This window comes from Prenolepis imparis, unplaced genomic scaffold, assembly GCF_030444845.1.
Source record: "Prenolepis imparis isolate NDT839.2.m4 unplaced genomic scaffold, iyPreImpa1.0 SCAF_6, whole genome shotgun sequence".
In the NCBI taxonomy this organism is placed as follows: domain Eukaryota; kingdom Metazoa; phylum Arthropoda; class Insecta; order Hymenoptera; family Formicidae; genus Prenolepis; species Prenolepis imparis.
The window spans coordinates 1546768-1573144 of record NW_028141164.1 but is presented as its reverse complement, the minus strand read 5'-3'; the positions used below and the strand labels follow the sequence as shown (position 1 = coordinate 1573144).

At 35.0% G+C, this 26377-nt stretch overlaps 3 protein-coding genes across 3 annotated transcripts in view; 2 read left to right on the top strand and 1 right to left on the bottom strand.

Annotated features, from left to right (window-relative positions):
• Positions 1-7541, top strand: part of LOC145937532 (uncharacterized) — a 59317-nt gene extending 51776 nt beyond the window's left edge. Inside the window, exons 5-10 of the mRNA XM_083040621.1 lie at positions 2559-2805; positions 2892-3052; positions 3339-6800; positions 6893-6929; positions 7157-7348; positions 7419-7541. Coding sequence (XP_082896747.1) covers positions 2559-2805; positions 2892-3052; positions 3339-6800; positions 6893-6929; positions 7157-7348; positions 7419-7430 — 4111 coding nt within the window. The 3' untranslated portion in view covers positions 7431-7541. The remainder of the gene's footprint in view (positions 1-2558; positions 2806-2891; positions 3053-3338; positions 6801-6892; positions 6930-7156; positions 7349-7418) is intronic.
• A 655-nt stretch (positions 7542-8196) lies between these two features.
• Positions 8197-10750, top strand: LOC145937557 (inositol-tetrakisphosphate 1-kinase). The gene is made up of 5 exons (XM_083040673.1): positions 8197-8751; positions 9136-9234; positions 9295-9436; positions 9519-9655; positions 9727-10750. Exons 1-5 carry the CDS (start codon positions 8641-8643, stop codon positions 10300-10302), a joined length of 1065 nt encoding a protein of 354 aa, XP_082896799.1. The 5' UTR covers positions 8197-8640; the 3' UTR covers positions 10303-10750.
• A 759-nt stretch (positions 10751-11509) lies between these two features.
• On the bottom strand, positions 11510-24248 carry Cue (Low-density lipoprotein receptor repeat domain-containing protein cueball). Its single transcript, XM_083040642.1, has 7 exons — positions 24020-24248; positions 19932-20144; positions 19017-19206; positions 17497-18105; positions 16946-17260; positions 16365-16638; positions 11510-14838 (listed from the first exon to the last, which is right to left on the bottom strand). Exons 1-7 carry the CDS (start codon positions 24102-24104, stop codon positions 14737-14739), a joined length of 1788 nt encoding a protein of 595 aa, XP_082896768.1. The 5' UTR covers positions 24105-24248; the 3' UTR covers positions 11510-14736.
• Between the last annotated feature and the right edge of the window lie 2129 nt (positions 24249-26377).

Here is a 26377-nt window from a genome sequence, read left to right as displayed (position 1 = left end):
CCCTTTTTTCTCTCTTCCTCTCTCCCTTTTTGCACGATCCACCGCTTAATTCTGCGCGTCGCATTAATCGCCATGACTTTGAAAATAAGATACGCGAGGAAATAAGGCACGTTCCGGCTCTTTACCGAACTGCTGTGTAGTAAATTCCTCCAGGTCACGTTCTGGAGATTGTGTTCATACCCATTGACTCTCTTACTCGGAGACTCCTTTTATTCAGTCACGAACGAAAAATATTTACGAAAGCGTCGATCAGGACCGAAAAGTAAACGAGAAATAAATTTAGATGAGACCAATATGTAAAAAAAAAAATATATTGCACGTGTATATAAAAAAAATGAAAACCATGAAAAAAAAAGTATAAAAACTAAAAAAAAATTATACTTATACATTTAATTTACGTTTTTATATCTTGCATGCGCGTAAACTATAATTTTTCCATGGAATTTATTATTATTATTTAAAGGAGGAGAAAGATGCGAAAGGTTCGCGAATCTTCGATCAGGTTGACAAGCGCATCGTCGACGCATCATCACGCGGCTAAACGGTCCATCGTCTTTAAAGAGCGTCGCGTATTACGTACCTTTGACGTACTGTTATTGATCATCGCGCGGAGGGAGGCGCGTTAAAGCGGCTGGCCGAGCTCCTTGGGATATACGCGCGTTTCAGCGGAGGATGTCACTGACGTCATTCGACGTCCGATCGCATCCGTCGGCCTTTCGCTAAATTAGTGCGCCCCTTGGCGCAAAGCGACCGTGTGAACTCGCCTCGCCGTATTACGTATACGCCGTGCGACATTTTCTTTGAAAAAATGCCACCGATTTTCCTCGTGAACGCACTCGAGGTGTGCCCCGGGTTCGCGGAGGCGCATCTCGCGCGATGACGCATGGGGAACCGGGGGCAAACGCGGGGGACGGTCATCCGTGTATAACGTGCGTGTTTCACGCGCGAGTTAATCGCGCAGCAAAAAGCGCCGGCGTATTATTCACAGGTCAAACGCTAATACGAGCGGTATCGGAAAGACAGCCCCCCTCGCCCCCTTCCCCCTTGCATCGAGTCACATATTCTTTTTTTTTTTTTTATTATAAAGATTCTTCAAGATCGGCGAAATCTCGTTTCCTTCGTGGAGAGAGACGTTCTCTCATCATTATTAACGGTTGGAAACAGATGGCAAAAGTAATTTAATTGATTTAACAATGGAGAACAGGAAGTGGCCGCGACACCCGCAAACCCCGGTTCCGGTCGGTGTGATTTGGGGTCTCCCCTTTAAGGATCGATACCATTGCCTATAGAAGAGACGCGCCAGTTGCAGCCGGCCGGGATCGCGGAAGGTTCGACGACGTAGCTGAACGTAGCGCGCGGGAGAACGGCTTGATTTTCAGTCGAGAAAGAGTTGGAAAGGGAGAGAGGGTGGGCGACCACCCCCGCCTCTCGGAGAGAAAGAGAGAGATGCAGAGCTTCATTATCGCCGGTCCTTGAACCCACGCCTCTGCGAACATAACGCCAACGTTCTCTCTATCTGAGCTATAGCGTTTTCGAGTTATACGAGATATCGAGATCGCGGTATGAAAAAGAATGATTTTTATATTTATTATTTTTTTTTACATTTACACACCCCTATATATTGTCTATATTTTATATTTATTTTTAGATTTATATATATAATATTAATAATATATAAAGATAACAAAATAAATTATAAAAATCATTCTTATATGGTAACTTTATCTGTCAACTTTATAAATGCGAAATCAAACTGCAGATATTTAAAAAAAACATGGTTAATAATTTTTCATTGAAACAAAGATATGGTATATTGATTGAGTATTGATAAAGGAAAAAAGGGGGAAAAGAGTGAGCTCATATGTGTGTACATCATTGAAAACTTTAACGTTTTGTTTTTGCTATCATGCTCAAAGCACATCGGTTCGCTGGTTGCACGTGAGATGATCTGCGATCCTTTTAACGTAATCACATCGTTGTTTGTCTGTTATAATTGGGATTGAGAGCCATGTGCATGTCCAAGGACACACATCGAGCTTGCCAACGGATGCATATTTTAAAGCGTACGATGAACATTGTCAGTTCTCTATGTTTATAGATATTTAGCTGTTAATTTTTTATCGTGATGACTCATGCATGAAGGAACGATTACATTATTTTTTTATTGTCCTAACTAACGCGGCGCGTGGCAAGAAAGTCAATTATACCGATTACTGTTAGCGAGGTAATTTAATTTTTTTTTTAAATTGTATACTCTGCGGATTTTGAAAGAGAGAATATAAAGGATATATGAACTGCAAACACACACATATACACATATATATATTTGAATTTTTTGTTTTTTCTTTGTCATTTACTGTAAAATTAAATTAAGCTGTCTTAGTTTTTTAAATGGAGATAATTCATTACATTCAAAGATATTTTATTGATTGATATGATTGATCGTTTCATTCTTTTCATAAAAGAATTACTTTTAAAATTTATTTTTATTGTTTTTTATAATTATAATAACGAAAATAATGATCCATAATGATGGAATGTTCCTTTCTTTGTTGCAGAGAAAATTCGAGTTATCCGGAATCGTGCAAGAACGGATACTGCTCTGCCACATCTCCAGAAGAGATGACTTCCGTTCGGACGTGTTATTGCAAACAAGAAGGAAACGTATCACGCAAGAAAGATGACGATATCGCAGACGGGAATCGACATCCTCCAATTGCCGTATCAAAAGGATTGGTAATCAAGAATAAAGTTTGCAGAAGTAACAGAGAATCTCCTATGAGAGAAAGAAGCGACGAGAAAATAGTACTAAGCGATTTTTCTTAATTTAACATTTACTCGCTTTAATATGTATCTTTTACAGTTTAAATGTTAAATCATGTTAATTGTAGCCCAAAAATCGATCGGTGGAAGTGCAGTTCGATCCTATCTTAAGTCCGGAAACGTCGACCGCGCTCGAGAACGCCGAAAAGATTATTAACAATGCAAAGGTACAACTTATGGAAGTCTGCGCAATGTCAAGTCTTGATTCTGTACGACGGAATAGAAATACGTAAGTATAGCAAATCTTAATTTAGACTCAATAATTAATATTTGAATAATATTCTATCTAAAGAACTTATAGTCTTCTTTTTACAAATTCTCATACATAACTTGCATTATATTTCGTGTTATATATATAATTTATCGTCGTTTCTCTGTCTCACATCGTAAACCTATCAACTAATGGATGTTACAAAGAATAATTAATTGAAAAAAATATATATGATTTTTTTATTACATATATATATGAGTAGAAAGATCTTTGCATTATTTACTATCGTGTTGTACACTTTTAGATGTTTGGACCCGCCGTTGGACGACGAGACGGAGGAGCTGCTGTACATTCGCGAGCTGGTGGCCTCCAAGTTTTATGAGACAAGCAGCTCGAGATCGGAAGCGAACGACAGGACGACGAGCGCACCTTCGGAGAACCGATCTCCGCGAGTTACCGTTCGCAAGGTCGATTTGTCGGCGCCTAAATTTCGTATGTCGCGAAGAAGGCGACGTGCCGATTGGTACCTGGAATACGGAAGCGACGATCCGCCGCGCGAACGTGCCTCGCCTACCGGAGCGCCGTCAAGAGACGACGACTCATCGTCGTCGTTGTCGTCGAAGGACTCGAACGAGGCGACGACGCGCGATGATCCTGCTCGCAATCTTCCGGGACGAGCATCGTCATCGGTCGCTGAACGTGAGCTCGTTCGTGCGCGAGAGAACGCGTGTGAAATCCAGATTGGGCCTTCGGTGCACATCGTCGACCGGGAATTGACGAGGCAGGCCCTGGAGGACGTGCACATCTCGCCGGATTCGTCCTGGTGTCGCGCGAATACGGCCACTTACGTTCTGCGTCACTCTGACGCCGCTGAAAATCCCGTCACGTCCGCGGATAACGAGCCTCGAAAAATATCGGGAGCACCGAGGAAGACACTACGCGTGAGATTAGATACGTTGCAACGCGAGGAGCCGATTGTCGCGGAAACAGAAGCGACAAGTGTTTACGTAACGACGATTGTTTCGGAAAAGGGCGTCGGGGACATCAGGGATTCCGAACGAGATAACGGGCGAGAGAGAATCGAATCTCCCAAGTTTCAAGTTCGAAATTGCATAGACGGAGAAGAAAAGAAAAAACCTGACATCAGGGATACAAAAATATCTGAATGTTTGGAAAACGTGACGAATGAAGAGGCAATAAATCCCGTCGTGATTGAAAATTCAGGAACTGATCATGAAAGATTGCAAGACAAGCAGCAAAATAAAAATAAAGTAAAAATTACCTTCCGCGATGAAATGAACCCGGAAGAAGGAAGAATATTTAATAAGAACAGCGATGTTGATGGGCAGGCTTATCTACGAAACGAAGAGAGCACTATAAATAAAATGCCGATGAAGAATCAAAGCGATCGATCAAAACCACTGCCTGATAATGACACTTCAAGGAAAACAGAGTTTCCTCATCGAGCGATGCAAAATTCGAGATCACATCAGACACAGATTGATGAACGCTTTTCAAATACATTCAACAGCCATAATGGACAAGATGAGCTATCCGATGTCGCTGGCCAAGGTATACATCATCGGTCTTTCGTTTTGAACTGCGTACACGATTTTCCAATAAAGGACATTTTGAACGAGATCGATTTGTATCGACCACGTCTCAACGACTTGGATACGATTTTGCTCTCCAACGATAGGAAGATCGAGCGTGTCGTTCACGCGACCGAGACTTTCGGGGAATTATTATCCAGACTCGAATTCGCGACATGCGGGGATGAAGATAAGCAAACATCGCGATACGTGAATCCCGAGGAATTTCACCATGAGTCGTCAGCTGATAAAGTTCTCAAGCTCGAGTCGAACGAGCCGGCTCGATCGTCGATTATCGAGACTGAGCTGAAGAATGCGGACTTGACTGTCTCGTGTGTTCCATCAGAGATGCGTGTAACTATTACAAACACGCGGAAAACATCCATGGACACGATAGAGATGAAGTCATCGGGTTTCACGAAGGAAAACGACTCTCGTAGCAAGTACTCGAAAAATTCCGTGGAATCCAGCGTGTTTCCCACATCGGATACGAGCTACGGGTCGGAGATAAAGTCTTCTCGCGATAAAGTCCAACGACCGAGAGCCGAGGCGCATCTATCGGAATCGTCGTCGTACAAATCAGACGTCACGACGTTCTCCAACATAGTTCCCGCGTTCTCCAGTACTCGAACAGAGACACAGACGTACGATGAGAAGCACGTTGGTCAAGATAATCGTCACGCGGATGCGGGACGACTTGTCAAGTCTGTAAAGAGATCGTCGAAGCGCGAGATCGATTGCTCTCGCAAGGAATATGTCGACCATGCTTTCGCCCAGATCCCCCGAAAAGATACGTCCGAGGCCGCGGATCAGTTCATAGCTTATATTCTGCAGGACGAGAAGCAGAGCATCGAGAGCAAAGTCGCGAACGCCTTGAAGGAATCGGCGATCGCTCCTGCCGCGGTGCAAAAGCTTCTGGATAATTTGCGGAACGCGAAACGCGAGACGGAAACCCTGGACATTCTGAAGAATATCCTGATGACTGGTTCCGAATCTATTCGAAATTCTAGGAATAATAGCGAGTTAGAAACACGTCGAATGGAAAGTATAGACATTAATACGAAGATTAATGTTGATAAAAGTCAAACTTACGAAGGAGTCAAAGATGCGGAGTCCTTTCCTGAGAACGTCGCCGATTCCTCGATTCGGACGAGGGCGATTGAAGAATCGATTCCGCAAGTAAAAGATCAATTGGTCGAGCAAATTGGCAAAAAATCTTGCGACTTTAACAAACCCGATGAACTTTCCTCCGATTCTTCCGCGTGTCGAGGAACGAGAGAAGACGTGGCTCTTCTTCGTCCTCTCGAGTCTGCTCGAAGTTCTAAAAATAATAATAGCAAGGGAATCTCCTACTCGGAGACAGAGTCATTGAAGCAGATCTCCGATATTCGCAGCGATGATGACGCACTCCCTTGCAAGATCCCTTGTTCTCTAGATCCGTCTAGGACTGCAAAATCAAATGAGGCCTATACGATGGAAGCTGAAGATCCAGATATTAAGATCGCAGAATCTGCAGAAAATAAAGAGGATTATGCGAATAAAGAGAGACCAGTCGGAGATGAATCGAGCGATGTCCAAGAAGCTGTAAAAGAAATTACAATTGAAGAGACGCAAGATAATACCACGTCAGCGAATCAAAATGTACCTGCGAAGATTTTGGAGATGAAGGAGCGAATTAATTCGGAGGCGAAGTCTGCTGAATTTGTTGATGAAACTTTGAAAAAGGAAGATGTTAGTTTTGCACATTCACCGGCGAAGGAAGATATCAAACCTTCATGCGCAATTGAGGAAGATATCGGTTCGCGACATTCTGTAGTTAAGGATAAAGTCGACCTTGTTGCGAATTCTTGCTCGGCTTCTCTGCGAGATAACGCTTCGTTGCCGAGCGCGAAAAATAGCAAATCATCGTTAAAGGAAGTCGCGTCGCATATCAGACAAAGTATTACTGTTGGAGAGGATGATTTGATAAAGGATAGGAAAAACGATGACAAATCGATGACGATCATAGCGGTCGATGATCGTAAAAATGGGACTAAAGACTCGAGATTTCTGAAAAGTACAAAAAGCAACGATGAAGAGCAACTGAATGACTTGACATTGCAAAAGCAAAAAATAAATATCTTATCTAGCTCTAATTCCAGTGTCAGTAGTATTTTGTTAGATTACGATAACAGGTGAATACAACGAGAATATTGTTAACAATTTAATGCTGAGTTCATTCTGAAATTATCTATTATATAATTTATTAATTGCGTATTATTTTTAGATGTACCAATGGTGTATTTAGTGCAAATGCAAAGAAAGTAAGTTGAAATTTTTTGTTGTAAAGTCTAATAAGAGAGAAAGAGAGAAATGTAGAAAAACATATATATGTACTGAAAATTAATTTATTAGATTAATATAACGAGGAGACTTTTGTTCTATATAATTACACACATTTTATTGTATAATTTTAATTTCTGACAAAATAATAATTCATGTAAATCAGTGGACATTATGTTAATAATTGATTCTATGTACGATATTCTAGATCGAAACCTCGTCGGAGACGTCTCATTCCGAGGGAGAATTATATATGCCGAGTTCGTGTTCCTATTCTCTCGGAGAAGTGAGAGTTTTAAAGAAATGCGAATTAATCTCGGATAATTCGATAGATCATGACAGCAGTACGACGATTCTCGTTACTAGGAGTATGCTGACGTCTTTAAACAATTCCACGATAGTGAGTATATGCAAGGAAGACAGAGAGAAAAAGATACCAACAATACTTAAAATAATTATTTTTCTTGCAGTCTTTACTATAAAGTTCCGGATGTATTTTTCTAAATACATGAATCTTCATCGAAACGCATCATTATATATTTTAATATATGTATACTAATATATAAATAATAAATTGAATATAATAAATTAATTGTAAATATAATAAATTATATATTTTTAATATTATAATAATTTATAATAAAGGACAGCCTATGTTGATGAATATTTTTTAATTATCTTCATGTGTCTTTTATAATGATATAAAAGAAATTGAGCACATTTCTTTTTTCATTTTAAATTGTAGCAGTTAATATAATTAATATATCCATGTAATATATAAATAATGTGAATAATTATATTTATATATAAATAAATTAGGTCTTTTCTATAAAGCTATACATATTTATCAATCGCTCGCGCATTCATATAAAATATTATTTTACTTTTCCATAGAAAGTAAAATTCGTCAAAGTTTTTAAAAGAGTATAATTCGATAAGAGATAAGCACATTGTATATACATATCAAATTGAAATTAATTGCAAATTCAGATTAAAATTTATATAAATTATTCTTAATATCGTGAAATTGACTTCTGAATTTAATTAATAATTGCGATTAGTAATAAAAAGAAAAAAGCCAAAAGATACATACCTGAATATAAAAATTTTAATCGAGAAAAATATATTTTTCTACATTCTTGAAATATCTATGACATTTGTCGTTAGTCATCGTCGAAGTTGTTGAAAGAGCTCTATAATCACCCGTTCAAAGAGCGAGCCCGTTCCGAGTATTTGCCGGTCACGTATTTACTTTTCCAATCACGCGCACGGCCGATAAAGAATCTAACTTCCGGCGGCGTGTTCAACGTGTGCGCTCTGGAAAGTAAACAATAGAATTAGTAACGCGTAGATCTCAAGTACAAGAGACGAGGGGCGATTGTGCGCGGAATCTGTTTCTTTCGTCGCCGGTCTTTCGCGGCCGAAGTAGCCGCGCGATCTCGGATCGGATCTCGAAGAGGAGGAAATCGGCGGACGATCGGGAGAGAAGACGCGCGAAACACGGCGTTTTGAATGCGGCATGAGACATAACCGCGTACGTGACACGCTGCGGAAAAATGAGATCGATTTACCGGGGATCGTTTAAATAGTGCCACGAGGGAGGAGAGTGGTGAGGATCGCGGATCGTCAATTTTTCGGACGAGTGACACGAGACGCGATCGCGCCCCGTGATTAACGAGGACGAGGGGAAAAATGTGCGACAAGTATGTCATCGGTTACTGGGTGCCGGAGAAAAAACGGCAGAAATTCAATTGGAACGATTTCGAGGACGTATGCCAGTCCGAGGGCTTTCAATTGAAAATGGTAAGCCGAAAATGCTTTCCCTACCGACACATGAAATTCCATTCGTACGAAATTGGGAGAAATATGCTGCACCAAGATAGGTTATGTGTATGGTTGAAACTGGTTTCTCTTATAATCTCAAGATACATCATGGAAGATAAATTTGAAAATATGCTCGCATAGGCGAGAACGATTTCGACCTATGTTATAATTAAAGATCATTGTAATTAAAGAAAAGATTCTTTATACCATATTGTATCTTTTGCTCCGATTGCAAAGTGCGCTCTATAATATACTTTTTTTCTTTTACAATGTATTTTGCAAAAATTGCATCATTTCTGCACAAGCAGGTCTTGAGGTGTCAAAAAATATTTCTAATATCTTAAAATTTTTGATCTGTTTCAGATTGATGTGAGTTCAAGCCTTGAAAAGCAGGGACCATTACATGTTTTTCTACACAAACTGACAGATACACAATCGCATGCAGAAAGTGGCGATAAAAATGTATGAAAGTATTTATAGCGATGTTTACATTATTACTGATTTTCTCTTGTATTTTTACAGGCCGAGGATATTGTTTTGCGACTGCAAGAGTACATTGCCAAACACCCAGATTTGATTGTTATTGACCCTCTGGACAATATTAGAAATTTACGCAATCGATGTGAATCTTATGAGTTTATACAGGAAGGCATTCAGTTTAAAGGTATGCAATTTATAATCTGTTATATAATATTGACTGTAAAACAATTGAGCCATATATTTTACATCAATTTATTCTTTTTCAGATGTATTTACTCCTAACTTTGTTGAAATCAAAAGCAAAAATGTTCACGAAATAGCATCAACGTTAAAAAAGCGCAATATTAAATATCCATTTGTTTGTAAGCCACTTATTGCATATGGCTCGAGCGATGCGCATAAGGTATGTATTTTGCGTAAAACAAAACGAGAGAGAATCAAGATTTGAGAAAATTACTTAATATCTAATTTCAGATGATGATAATCTTCAACGAAAGGGATTTGAAAGACTGTCAACTACCTTGCGTTGCTCAGGATTTCATCAACCATAATGCTATTTTATATAAGTTATTCGTCGTGGGCGATCGTTTTCACGTGGTTGAGCGTCCTAGCTTCAAAAACTTTTACCAAGAAGACTGTAATTCGTTAAGTACAATATTTTTCGATTCGCACGATATATCGAAAAGTGGGAGTAGATCTAAGTGGTCTATATTGTCTGAAGATGACATTCCTTTAACTGTAAAGCCAAATTATCAAATTTTTGAAAAGATTGTGAAAAATATTCAAGAAATATTTCAGCTTGTTCTAGTTGGAATAGATGTTGTAATCGAGAATCATACTGGAAAATATGCGATAATAGATGTTAATGTTTTTCCTGGATACGACGGTTATCCGAATTTTTTTGAGCATTTAATAGATAGCATTAAAAAATTGTTAGTAAAACAAGGATCTTGCAGACAAAACTTTAAAGGTTGTACATTGAAAAAGTGTCAAAGCGATGATCTAGATTCTGGTTTTGAAAGTGATGAAAAGAGAAAATACACAAAATAAATATGTGATGGACAATGTATTAAGTTTAAGGCGAAATTAAGCTATTACAATTAATTACGATGGTAGCTCGGTATCTAGTATGCATTATTATTTCGCATATGCGTCTATACATTTTTTTAAAAAGAAAAACATTAAATTTAAGTTTTTAAAATTTTTCCCAATTTCATCTATTAAATGTAATAATTTTGATATTAAATTTTGTTATAATGAATCTTGTTTGGCACATTGCTTATTTCGTAGCGACATGAAATATTATTGCATTTGTTCGCGAATTTGAATCTTATATTTTGTATTTTGTAATAAATTCTACAGTACAATATAATGTGACTCGATGACTGCCAGGGAAGATATTTTGTACGTTTTATGTGTATACAATTTTTGCATTTCTGCGAACAACGTTATATATGCCTGTGAACTGTTGAAGATATTAAATATACATAATGGAAAATATGCGCGGTGATACGAACGAATGTAAGATTAGTAGAAACAATCGGAATAATTGTGATAGTATATAATGAGATATTTTCAATATTTTCAAATGTGATAATTATTTTTTATGTTTTTTTTTACATAATGAATATTAATTTCGTCATTAGAAAATATTGTAATATCATTTTCATTGTTTTTATCGCAATCATACCGATTGATTCTAAAACCCGAAATATTAGTAATAAGTTTAATGACTCTTGTAAAATATACATACATATTTTATTCGGTTATTGTATAATATAGAGTCTGATATTAATCAATTTACTTATTTATATGTACATATATTTTATATGAATAAATTGTACAGAAGTAAAAAAAAAAAATTATGACAATTTACTGCAATTTAATGAAGTAATAATAATCTTAATTAAATAATATTATATGTAATGCATGTCTAAATCACTCTAAAAAAATCTTAATTATTAGGAGAGAATATATTTCAACACAAAAAGTAAATTAAATTAAAAATGCATTACATATTTAAATTCAGTAGCTGAAATTAGGAGAATAGTCTGACAATTTCGTCGATTTTTTTAAAGATACGTATCTCTAATTTTTGTTTCTTTTCTCGTTTATAAACCAGCAGATAAAAAAGTTGAATATGATACTTTCTTTACCTAATATTATTCTTAAACTAAAGGCATATTCTCTTGAAATTACAACTCAACAACATATATTTATCCCAATAATAAGATATATAAATTAAGAATATCAGTAATGAGAGATAATCCATTTTATTTCCAATTTTATCTGTATACAATAGCAACCAGCGTTATAACCATTTTAAAGAGATGCAAAGTATGTAATATGTTGTGTTCTTGAAATTATATTTCATAATTTTAATTATTTAACTACACAATTTAAGTACAATTTAGCATAGTTAACTGTTTAAGTACATATATATTTAAAATAAACACAGTAAATTTTTTAATTTTCATATAAAAAGGACTATAAGTTTGAAAAAAATATTGCATATGAGCAAAGTTTATAATCCTGATTTATAATATGATACAAATAATAATAGAAACATATTATATACTGTGCATCATTATGGTTGTATTTTCTTCAGGAATATAACCCTTTCACCATAAATCCACTATCCCGTCTCTGAGGATGAGTGTGCGGGAGAGGGCTACCTTCCAAACACAATATGTGGGTACGTATCGCGCAACTCTTTCATATATATATACATATAAATATATACGTTTATATTTAAATATGTATATATATAGATATATAATAATATTAATAATGATAGTCGGGGCAAATGTCGTAAATCCTTTGTATAAAATTATACATTAGATTTAAAAAACAAAGTTGACAATTTAAGTAGCATCTATCGTATACAGGAACAGAAAGTATCGTCATGTATTGCGAATAATTTGTTTTGTCACGACGACAGGAACATTATTCCGTATTATAAAGAATAACATAAATTCTATAAACAATTAATGAACAACACGGTAATCATTGGTTTGTCGCTTTATGACGTGATTAGAATTAAACAGTAGTTTTCTTTCTATATATAATGCTTCATATAATCTGTCTTAATTAATATAACTTAAGTCGATGTGACAATTCTCTAGTAAATCAATAATTGTACTCTTGTTATTACTATTAAAAAAAAAAAAAAAACAATTGTGTGCATAAAAATTATACGCTTTAAGTAACTTTTTAAGTTACCGCTAATTGCTGTTATGATCGATTTCTTCGGATATAGACATTTTAAAAATAAAATTTAGGATTATCTGTCTTACGACCAGAATAACAAAAAATAAAATTCGTTTTTAATGTACAAGTATACTCTTCATATCGCATGTGACTTTATATGCCCACTATTATAATTGAATGCGATAAAAAAAGATTCAGGAGTTCGCGCGCCTTTTTTGGGATGGAATAAAAAATTGGAAGAAAAAAAGAAGACTTAAAAGTTGGCTTCGCGTTTTGCACAGAACAAAAGTTTTTAAAGTTAAGTAAACGGAGTATTGTTCTGCAATAAAAACGCTAGGTATCTTCAAACGATATTCTATGTAAAAATTGATGATCCTCGAAAATAGAACCGAGATCACGGACCTTGTTGGTGTATATATAAATACAATCGGAAACTTCTTGCATAGTATGCATAGATCTGCAGTGTAATGTATCACTGGGAGATATATATATATATATATATATATATATATATATACGTATATATATATATATATTTCGGTATTTAACAGTGAGGATCATTCGTATCCATTGTATATAACTCTGAATGTTTTTCCCTATTTTATCTATAGTATACATCTCATAATGTAGCATGTGTATACATATATTATGTATTTAGTTGCCTAGAGACATGCGATATAAATTTTACATATCCTTATTATGAATGTTAGTGATAACGATCCCCGAGTTAGATTAAGACAGTTATAGTATCCGATCACGGTATGGATTATTCACATTGAAGATATTTCGGTGCGTAAAAGCACGATCCAACTCGAGTTTTTCATGAACGTTATATGCATGTATTGTACTCACAGTATGAGAAAAAAATGATAGAGTATGATTACGAAAGTATGAAATGTGAGAATTCGTTAATTGAAGAATGAAATTAAAAGCGCTTGGTAAGATATAAAAGTCTTCGCGCGATTATATTACTGATGAATGTGTGTGCGCCAGAATAAGACTAAGAATGACGATGAAATTACATCAAATTACGTCCTGATATAATGATTAAATTAATGATATATAGTCCCGTTACACATAAACATACTTGTGTGTAAAGCCCGTTGACGGATGGCTGAGTCAGAAAATGTTACAAGAGAACTACTTATCTTTGTGACGCGCCACATCACGATCTAAATTTTCTTCAGGAATGTACTCAATAGTACTTTGAGCAACAATTAGAATTATCGCTTAAGGCAACTTTTGCGCACCCCGTGACTGCGATAACTACTTTTTCCTTACATCTTCTCTCTGTTTTTTTTTTTCAATTTGTTTCAGCTGAACACCTGAGTAAGGACTCAGAGCTTGTCTTGATTGTATAAGAGAAATGAACAGGATAAAATGTGAAAATATAAAAATTTTCATATTAGAGAGCCTGAGTTATGTTGTTTGGCAGGTACCTATTGATGCATTACTGAAAAAGATTTTTAGATATTGTGTACATGTCTTTTGCTTGCTCGAATAGGTTCCAGTAGGCATATGTGTGCCTTCTTTTTTTCTTGACGAGTTACAGTTTCACGAAAACTGCATGTCTTTGCCAAAAGTCTATATGTACATATATATGTATATAGATACAGATATATATATGCATATATATAGCGTTACTCATTATATACCTTATTTTTTAAATTTGTTACTTAAAACGGTCTGCAACAATGTTTAAAAATAAATTTGATTCTACTATCGTTGTATATATGTTATGCAGATTTTAATAATGGAGAAATTGTATCTCATATCTCATAATATTATTATTAATCCTCCATTATATATAATATCTCCATAAATACATATCTCGCGTCTTTATTTAAAATTTTAATGTTGCTTGTGTGCAGTCACGAGCGTTTGCGTTTGATAGATTTGGCAAAACGTAAAACCAGTTCGCGTTTTGTATCTCGTAGAACAAGCGTCTAACAAGATTAAATGATGAGTTTAACTACTAAGCGAGAAAATGATTCTAAAAACACAGCCTTAGCGTGTATGACATACTAAGAAATAGGACTTTCTAAAAAAGACCTTTGGCTTCATTTTTCACGATGGAGCAAAATGAATTGCCGACACAGCGCGTATCCCGTAAACACGGATGTTTGCAAACTTAACAACAATACTAAAGTTCGCCGCCGCAGTATGTACAGACAGTATGGAACAATCCCCGCGAATACAACGTCTTCGGCGCGGCGCAGAGCTCGTGCAGAATTTTCGCCATTTCATACGACGAGACGAGACGAGTAGTCTGTGCTAGCACGAATTACCCTCCATATTATCCAACAAGGAATTCTTCTCTTCTTTTTTGGTATTGGCTATTGGCACCCCGGTTCGTAATTTTGGTTCGAAGCACGGCTGCAAAAGAGAACGCAATTGTTCCATTATCTATCTTATGACTGCCGAATTTTATTCTGATTTACAAAATCGACCAAATAGTTGCTTCTATCTAAACTTAAATGAATTTAGAAATACTCTGGCGCTAACGTGCTTTCTTGGCAAATTCGAATTAATACTGTGATATATCATAAATAATTATAATATAATATATAATATATAAAATATATTTATTCTTTATAAAGCACATTACAAATGTCTTTGTAGAAAGTTTTATTAATAATCGTCTCGTCTGTCTAATATAATCATGCCCTCGAATTGTATGCAAAAACAAAACTGTAATTACTGACATTATCACACATAATTAATCATATGAATGGTCGCTGACCATCCTCACGACCTCATTTATTAACCGATTACTAAATGAATGAACCGACACGGGAATAATGTGGGAATAACAGACAAAACAAATCAATTAGTATAATTCGATCGTTGACACTGCAATAGAAATCGCATAAACACATTAGCGGCGCTCATAAAACTGTCGGAGATAGAATAATCTATTTTTGCACTCTCTTTAAGTTGTTTAAGATAACAGATCGTTCAATACTGACTTTTTCTCCATCGGCAAAGTAAATTTCGAGAAATTTTATATGTAAATGTATTTATAAAATTAAGCGAAATGATAGTGAGACTATAAAAATGATTTGATATAATTCTCTCTATATGCAAGATGCCGGCAGTCGCGTCAACTCGCGATGTGAATTTTCGATTCCGACGCGAAAGAATGCATAAAATTGATAAAATTGAAAACAAAATAATTATAAAATTAATTATAAAAACAATAGTACAGTATATATGACGTAATATATGATAATATTAAGTTTATTGCGCGTCAAGTAAAGCGAGCGGCTATTTATGAGATAATTCTCGCGCTACATATTTCTTAACAGCTAAATCTTTCATATAAAAAAGTGAAGCAAATTATTTAAATAATTTATATAACAAATAATAAATAATTAGAAAAGATTAATCTAACTAGCTACTAGTACAATACTGATTTGTAACAAGAAACCGTTATTTTTAAAAAACGTTTTTTTAATAAGATAATGATTAAATGTCAAATAACGCTAGTTAAAAAAAAAATATGTATACTTATAATACATATAAATTAATTTTAATATCTTCTTCAAGCGCTAAAAAGGAAACTTGTAACCTTGAGCGAAAGCAATTATTATGAGAAATAAATATTTGATTATATTTTTTAAATGCAGAATTAATGCATGATTGAATGCGGTCGCGTATTCTTGTCAGTTAAAACAAATAAAATTTCTTTTAATAAATCATTATGTAGATAATTATAAGAGTGTGAGAGCGCGCCGATTACGAAGAGTAATGATTTTGCGTTCAAGGCAAAGTGCGAGCGCGATGCGTGAAAATTATGCGCTTCGCGAGATTCGGTCTCAAGTTTCTTTAGTGTCAGCAAAGCGGAGGCGATAATCCACTATCGACTTCGAGCGGTCTTATTTAGATGACATTTCACTCACAGTTTCGCAGATATTCATGTTGCAGCAATTTTCTATGGTAATTTCGCACTGATCCGGTATTTGTGGTCGAGATGTGAGCGGCATCACGCCTTTACTGACCACATAATGCCTCTTGATACGCGGGCGCCTTCGTAATTTGTTCACGTAGTAACTAAGCCCAGCAATCACTAGAAGAAACGTAGCAGTGAGGGCTACAAATATCGGTAGCAAGATGTCACTTTGGAAATTATCGTTGAACGTAAGTCTCTCGGCCGTTTGATTCGAGTCCGTGCACCTGTTCATGCAAAATAACATTGATGTTTCCATATTGCATTTATGTATACATAGATTACTTTAAAATCGTATATTATATACATATATATATATATATATATATATATATAGTTTTTGTGAACAGAAATGTAATTTCTTAAAAATTCATATTGTTATTTTTAAGGTATATAATTGTGTATAATTTTTTTATATTTTGTTTCTAATTATAACGTTATATTAAATATTACTGAGAATATTACGTATGAAATTATTAAATACCAATCGATTGCAATTACGAAATCTTGTTTTTTAACGAAGCATCTGCGTACCTGCACAATACCATGCTAATATTGGATGATTCATTGCGATTGCTCGCGCAATAGTTTGCGCAGATTTGCGCAATGTCGTTCAGCTCTTCGCATCGAGTCCCTTTGGAATATTTACAGCTACAGAACGGCCTTCCATTTTGGACGGAACACTTGCCGTCGAACAGGCAGTAATCGTCGCAAACGTCCTTCTCGCATCGAGCGTCGCTAAATGTGTCCGTACACTCGCATTCGGGAAGTCCGCGTTGATTTATAATGCATTTACCGTGAAGGCAGTAATTGTGACAAATCGAAATTTCACAAACGGGTCCGGTGAACCTGTAAGGATTATGTGACTTTTGCGAATTATTATAGCAATAGTACTATGGAAATATCTAGCTGCTTTAATCGATCTTAAAAGTATATGCTATGGACTACTTCTATTCTAATATAAAAATAATGTTTATTATAATATATAAAAAAAGTAGGTTTTTAATTTGTTATACTGTAACATTAATTTTTTTTCAATATTCCGCTTATACGTTGTATTAAAGCTACTTGTTACTGCCACTTACCCTGGCTTGCATCGGCACGTGCCGTCTGTTTTGTTCAGATGGCCATTGTTTAGGCAGTATTTGGAGATCTCGGTGGTCAAATCCGATTCCTCCGTGCTGGTAGTTAAATTATTAAATGTCTCTCGTAAAATGGGCTCCGACAAATTCGTCCTTTCCTCCAACATCGAGAAGATTGCCGCGCAATCGATTTTGCCGACGTTGTCGCGCGTAACGATGCCGACCGGATCGGCATCTCTCCTAGAATCGTAGTATGATTTGAACTGGGTCGGATAATTTTCGACTTTGGCTTTCTTCGGCATGGACCAAACCGCCTTGTGCACCCAATCGGACCAGTACACCGACTCGCTGTCCACCGCCAGATAGACCGGCTGCTGATGCTTGTTGTGGACCAGCGTTTCCCGCTCGCTGCCGTCCAAGTTGCTGCGCTCGATCTTGAAACGAATCCCCTCGACGTCATCGATCCAATATAATTTTTGCTGCGCGTGATCGATTGCCACCGCCAGGGGTTCATACAAATTTTCCTTGACGACGATTGTCCGATTGCTCCCGTCGAGATTAGAACGCTCGATACTGGGGTTCGTAGTATTGCTATTCACCCAGTATATGAAGCTGTGGAAAGAGTCATCGAGTTGTGATTATTATTGTTGATTTTCCATCTTTTTTCTCTTTCTTTTTTTCGAGAAAAATTCATGTTGAAATAATTCGAAGCAAAACACACGATAAAAATAGAGATATACATATATATATATATATATATATATATATATATATATATATATAAGTTATTAATACGACAGAATATCTAAAAAATTCGCGCGTTAAGATTAAATTTTAACAAAATTTTTTTAGAAATTGTATTTGCTTACAAATGCTTTCTTTTATATATATATATATATATATATATATATAAATAAATAATTTTAATAATTATTTTATATAACGGTAGAATTTTAGAGGAAATATCTTCTTACACAAGAAATTGCACTGTCAATGCAAAATGAGTAAGCAATCGAAATATTTGAATGTGATCTCTTACGCCTTTTAGGCTCATTTTCAGCTGTGCTTTTATTTTTTTTTTCTCTTTTTTACATAGTCTCAGTATTTCGCTGACAATGCGAAATGGGTCAATGAACTGAAAATTGTCGCGAAAGCTATCAATGTGAAATCAATCCTTCACATGCACTTTGCTCCTTTTCGTTTTCTTTTTTTAATTCGCATCCGTACAAATACATAATGTTAAAAATAATGCTATTTTACATTGCTTTACTTGTGATATGTGATATATCGAATGTTACTAAATTGACTTGTAAAAATTAGATGCGAGATTCCAAATATAACCAAATCGATGAGACAAATTTTTACGTACATATATCTCCATTATTATTTTATCATTTTTATTTATAGAAATATTTTCATTATAATTTACGATTTCTATTTTAATACTCGTTTAATATTTCTAGATCATACAGATGCGACGAGAAGAGAAATCTCCATAAAGTAGAATATCATAAATGGCACACCTGTTACACACGTCGAGAGCGATGCCACGTGGATTATTCCCAGTGAGATTGTGCAAAATGACAGGATTACTTGGTTCGTCCTTTAACGGCACGACCATCTTCGCGATGATCTCCTTCAAGGCGTCGACCCAGAATAAAGTTCGCGATGAGGTGTCGAAAACTATCCCTACGATGTGCATTCCGTTCTCTTCTACACAATTTAATTATGTATACGTTTATTTTATATTACATCGTAAAAAAATTACATTTCATGGTAAATAAGTGTTTATCTCGACTTTTTTCTCTCAACGCGAGAGATTCCGAAGAGCAAAATGCGCATAAAAATTTTTAATGCCATGATATAGTTATAATTTATTTTTGCAATGACATAGCAAAATATTATGTTCTTTCTGAGAGGAGATGGGCCGAAAGGATCGCGATATCTACGCAAACATTTGATGATAATGATGTTTAATGTGAAGAATTTAATATGAAAGATTTTTTCAATTAACGATACATCCGAAAAAATAATTTTTCATCAATAAAACTGGTTTATAGTTAAATTATCTTTAGCTGAAATACGTCACGAGTTTTATAATGTTTTTATGTCTATATCACACTTATCAAGCAAAAGTCCTTCATTGACATTCAATGGGTATAAAAATCGTATTCGTTTGAATTTTCATATTTTCTCTAATGTCATAATTTATATATATATTCTCTGTATATTTATAATTTATAAATATAATTATTTTATCTTTTCAATTTCATCTATTCCAATTCTAAATTTTTTTATAATTTAAAACAAATTCATCGGTAAAAAGAAAAGATTAGTTAATCTTTATTTATAATTTTTAAAATATCTGTGAAGCTATTTTGTCGGATTTAATTTACTACAATTAAAAAATTCAATTTGCATGTTTTTTCTATACTTACTCTTAAGTAAGGGGGTTGAAGTAAAATTCTTCTCCGTGAGATCGTTACTAAATATAGACACGTTGTTTCTTACGTCGGACAAATACATCGTTCGAGTTGTATCATCGTATGTTACTCCGGTCAGGGCGACAGCTTCTGCGATGTTAGCGTGACCCGTGAGCGAACCGTTCCGCGCGAAAAAGTCGATTTCGCTGCCGATTACCACGGCCAAGTCTGCAAAAAGAAGAGAACGGTCAGAGAACCGTTAAAGAACAATTTAGAATCTGGTTTTAGTTGGCCAACCTGATTTTTCTAAATAAAAAAAAAAAATTAATAATGCTGCCTGAAAATATTAAGTAATACTCTGTGTTAATACATAATTGTTTAATAATTAGATTTTGTCGATTAATTAAAAGAACAAATAATTACAATTTCTGTTTTTTTTTTATATTACATAATTTCATACTTTTGTGAATACGTGCAAAAGGATTGCAGAAAGATCGTTATCGTAGTCTAATCTACAAAGTCGCTCTTGAATTCTTTATCATTGATTAGTCGGAAAGTAATCTAATTATATTACGTTACATAGACATTTCGCAACACTCGAGATTATCATTGAAATTTATAAAAAAAAAAAAAAAAAAAATATCTTTACTCTCTCGGCAATAGAACTTCAACGCCGAGTCTAGAGGAGCTACGGTCGCACGTCGCGTCACTTGAGAATTTGTGATACTTTACGACTTGATCTATTTATTTGTAAGTCAATATGCATATTCTTTTCAGAATATTCTTTTCAGGACTGAAATTATATTTTAATATAATGTACTTATATAATCAATTTTCATTATTAAACATGCTTTTCAAGCAATCTAATAACATGGAATGAAATTTTTATCTTGCAGAAAAATAATTGAATTTTAATATTCTTTTTACTTTTATTTAACGTTTAAATGTGTATGCGTCGACTATTGTAATTAATGTATCTGATGTACGTATTCGTGACGTGAAAACGAGAAACACCGCAAATAGATTCTTAGTGGAATAGAAAGAGATACACTGAATTGAATAAGGTATGCATAATTACAATTGATGACCGTGATAGAATTAATGAGTAAGATAAACAGCACACGTGAAACGACTTTTTCAATATTCGTTACATTCACGTAAGCACACTACTGTGTGATAAAGTATCTTAACTACATATTTTTGCTTTAGTCGAAATGTATATTTTCGCTGCGTTACGAAGCACATTTACGGTTTGTCGATCTTTCGGTGAATTACAAGAAACACTATAATTGTGAAAGATCGCGCACTATGATTGTGAAAGATGCGCGAGCATCGCGGGAATTTCTGATGAAGAAAATATTTTAATTGTATACGATTTGTATACAAAAATTTGTATACAAAAATTTGTATACAAAAATTATCGCGTTAACATAAATCAATCGATGCGATCGAGCGATTACCTAGATTTATTTTTAACAGCATTATCTGATTTTCTTTTCGCGATGACTCGTCGCGAACAAACGGAGAGAATTTTCTCTTAGAATTTACTCTGAAAATCATGGTGATCGTGGGACAATATGGTATAGAAAGAATTTTATGAGAATTTCTGATTAATATTTACTACAATAAAAAATAATAATATAATTGTACTATAAGTAAACTATAAAATAATATAATTGTACTAAAAGTATAGTAAAATTAATCAAACATATTTTATATTTTATTGTGAGATATTATTTTTTATTGTGAAATATTAATCAGAGAAATTTTCATAAAATTCTTTCCATGCCATATTGTCCCACGAGATTATCATGATTTTCAGAGTAAATTCTCTGTGCAGATACGTAGCAGGATCGTGTTGCGATCAGTTATCACGAAACGAGAAACGTTCTAGCGATCTATCACAGTGTTGAATAATTTATTTATCGAGTTGCAACTGATAAAGTGTATGCGTTTGAATAGCTGGCGAGAAAACATATTATGCGCAATATCACGATGCAATTTATTAACATTAGAGAGACAGATACCATGTATTTCTATGTTTCCTAAAAAAAGAAAGTGTACCAATTTTTTGTAAAAAGAAATTCGATATATTTTAAATTTATGAAAAACGTCGCATATCATTTTATACAAGAATTAATATAACCTTGATTAAGTTATTGTGAAGCAGGCAGATTTATTTTTTTTTTCTTCACGAGAATTTCAGTCATGTATCATATTATGCATCAGAAATATATTGTCAAGCCTTAATGGAAATTAGCTTCTTAAAGTATCAATATTAATTATTCAATTCAGATATGACACGTAATACTGCTAAGAATTGAATAATGCATATCTAAAAATGCATCTTCTATATTTTGAATTATTACATCCGCTATATTATTTGTTCGACTAACAATAAGTTGATTGTGATAATGCATTAAAAGTCGCACAAATATTATTAGCAGAGCTTACTTGTTCCAAATTATAGAACATCTTTTTTATGTTCGCAACAAGGACGAAAAATAATTCGTCGCGAGATAATATTTTAAGTAACGTCGTGTTAAGTAACATCATGTGTATCGACTTTTTCGAAACTTTCGAACGGTATAAATCTGTGTTTACACAACGCTCTCTTTAACCGAAAACTTTCTGTGAGCAATACATTTACGCGTGAAAAAAAAAAACGCATTCTTCTCGAACAAAAGAAACGCAAGAGAGATGCGAAGGTAGCTTTATGGAAATTGAGTTCGCACTACTTTATTCATACGCGATTTTTCATGCGATCGCGCACGTGATTTGCGTATATAAATAAAAACTTGATTGTCGCGTTGCGAAATCTTTTTTTAAATTTTTTTCTAAAAGCTTCGAGAATTTTTTACGTATCTTTTATGTACAATATTTATTATTAATATTATTCATACACATGCGGCGGATTCAAAAATTGTATAATCACTAAAAGATAAAGGTGTGATGTGATTTTGATATTTCTAATATTAAATTTTATCGGTCACGTTCAAGTTTACGAGATGTTTATTATTATGACTACTAGTTATAACTTTCTGCTGAGTAATTTATAATATAAACATTCCGACTAGTTTGATTCAAGCCGGCATTATCTAGAAAATGTTATGATTGTCTAACAAATTTTACGCCGATAGAAAATAGTTCTTTCCCCGGTTATGTAATATATTTTATTATTTCTTATCGCGCTCTACATACAACGATACTTTGATCTTTGACTGTCTTTTCCAAGGCGTGATTAGCGTCAGCATTCCGATATATTGTGATACATTGATTATGTCCCCAATTATTTGATGCGCATTAATAATCGGGACGAGAAACCAACTATTGACTGCGGATTTTGAAGCATCCCAATTGATTTCATTACTACGTACGTTCTCTCTTTCTCTCTTATACATCGCGTAAACCAGGAACCGACTCAAGGTGCCAACAATTTTATACTTCTTTCGCCATAAATGACAATATCATGCAATTTCGCTCCTACGTGCTAATAAATGAAAACGCGCGACCTGCTTAGACGTGACCGTCAAATAATTGTCTCCAAATAAAAGTTTTCACGACCTCCGACATCATCGGGGGAACGATGATGATTTTCTTCGATGGATATCGCGACCTGCCTACTCTCGTTTTCTATCGAAGTATGTGTGGGTGTGCAATTACGTGCGCGCGCGCGAGCGTCTTTGGCGGCTGACATTCGTTACATAAATTCAGGTATAGGGACGTGCGAGAATGATAAATCATGATGAGCGGACGATCGACGATACTCTAATGATATCGCGTAACGGCGTTCGCCGTGACGTTTCATTCAGCTTTCGTGCGCGATCAGATGCGCGCGTAAAAAAACGTCGAACGCGAACGAGTGGCGTACGTGACGAGCAGCCGTAGGTGAATGGAGTCGGCGCTCGTGCACCAACACGCGCTTACGCGTACACACGGACGCGCACACGGACACGGACGGCCACCGGTGCTCTCGCGATGTCTGACCCTTTTCATATAATCGGCTGCTTGCCGGCGCGCAGCGTGTCATTAAGAAAGGATCGAAATTAACGAGCGCTCCTCTACACACGTGTCTGTCATATATCTTTCTCTCATAAACTTACCCCAGGACTTGGCGTACGCCGTGACCACGAGGGTGCATGTTAGAAGAATTCTCGGCAAGAGGTATCGTGTCTCGGTGCAGATCATGACTGGGGATCAGCTGACATTCGCGCGGGCAAATCAAAGCGAGAACGGGGAGGACGAGCGGGTAAGGATGGATCAAGGGATGATTCGCTCTTTTTTTCCACGCGCGCCGAAAACACGTCCTCACACCTCGGCGGCCGTACGCGAACTGATGATGCGGCCTCGCGCGGCTCGGCTCGGCGCCGCGCCGAGCCGGAGCGCCGTGTGTGGGCCGTGGGCGCTCGGTGGGCGGCATTTGATCCCAAAGAGCAGTGTCATTTCGAATTTATCCAATCTCGCACTCTCTTATTGTTGCTGCTTTTTTTTATTTATAATTATAATTAAAAATCCGCGCGCGAGCGTGTTTTCCATCTTAAAACAGATCGGTTGACTTTGAACTTTACGTTGAACTTACACTCGTGTGACAAGTATGGATTTATTTGAGGTTTTGTTTTTGTAATTGTGACAAAGGTTGCTCGATAAATTTTGTGAGTTTTATCTCTAGGAAAGTTTATTTCACAACGTGTTCATTTTTTCTCTTTGCTTTCTTTGCACGATTAATTCTCTGATTTTTAGTTTCTAAATAAATTATCGATTTTATCAGTCGCAGATTGTAATAAAGTTCTTTAGTTATACTGTGCTCTGAATCGAATGAACTGTACGGATCATAAGGTCATTCTGCGAATTTCCCCAGATCACGTGCTCTTTGATCGTTAATTGCTGCGCGTTTGATTAAACTTGATCAATATAAAATATCCATAATATTTTATCGCGCTTAACGAAATAATTTTGATAAGAAAATGTTTGTTATAAGAAATATAAGGAAAACAGTTTCATATATTTCACAATGTAAATTTTTAAACGAATTTGATTTCAATATTTATCTCTTATTACATTTACATTTATTTCAATATATAGCAAGTGTTTTCCTTCTTCTTCAACAAGTCGCGATGACTTTTAAATCCCACGTGTGCTTAGAGAATAAAAATCTTAAAATAGAATAAAATATAATTAAATATAAAGAATAGCACAAATGACAATACATGACTATATTATAGTACAAAAGGAGAAATTTGCAAAGAGTTTTTCTCTGAGAATCTCACATAGCAGAATATTTCGTTATCTGCAAGTTATTGGTTGCTTTAATTTCTGTCAACAGATCGTTCTATTTTTTCATCGTATTATTTATATATTTTATATACGATTCGGAGTCAAAGTGTCAGAAAAGTCTCGAAATAAAAAATCTAATTGATTATCGCTACGCCACTGTGCGATCGCGTGCCTTGGTTTGTGGCACGTGGCTGACATGCGCTAATTTTCTTCATTCTTCCTCATTTAAGCTGAAAAATCCTTACCGCGGTTCTTCCTATTCGGAAATGTGAGTGCTTCATTACGGATTTAGCGCAATTTATTTAGCGCGACACGATTAAATCGACAGACGATCGTTCCGATGTTTTTCTTTAAGATATATCAATCGAATTTTTAAAGACTCTCTTTTAACTGTATAAATATTTAGAAGGAAAAACCGACTTATCTCACAACAGCCTTTCAAGCTTAAAAGAAAAAACATGTTTTTATTTGATCGAATGACGTAAAATGTTCTTGTTTCCGCGTTCTATTTGTGAGCCAAGATGCATGTAAGCGAATGAACTTTACAAAGTTAAGTTAGTCATTAAAAGTTAATGTTAATATAAAATCCGATGCTGTGTATATAATATAAAGCAGATTCTTTAGATTGTTTGAAAATATGCGATTATAAAATCTAACTTTTCAAGCTTTTTTCTTTTGAATTTTTTAATCCTTGCACTATAATATCTCGAAAGTTGATTTCTTTTAACGATCTTTTATAATAACGTTGTAACTTAACACCCAAAGTTTGAAATTGCTACGAGCAACTTTTACAGGCTACGTTGCTATCTGCTGCTGATAAGCAAATATCTTTCGAATCTTATCAAAGTACGCTATATTATTTACACATGGTTAACATTTTACGTATTATAAAAGTTTAGAATAAAATTAGAATGAAATAATTAAAAATATTAAAAGATATTAAAGATGTTAAAATAATTAATATATATTTATAAATATTATTTCACCCATTAAAATTAGAATGATAATTTAGAATGATAATTTTGAATTCAAAGTTCAAACGTTTTTCGCGAAAATTAAGGCCTGTGTAATTCGTAGGACATTCGCCGTGGGCGCGTTTTAAAGGTCTCTCCAAGACCTACAAAATGAGCCCTCAGCGAATGTCCTACAACTTACACAGGCCTTAATTTTCGCGAAAAACGTTTAAA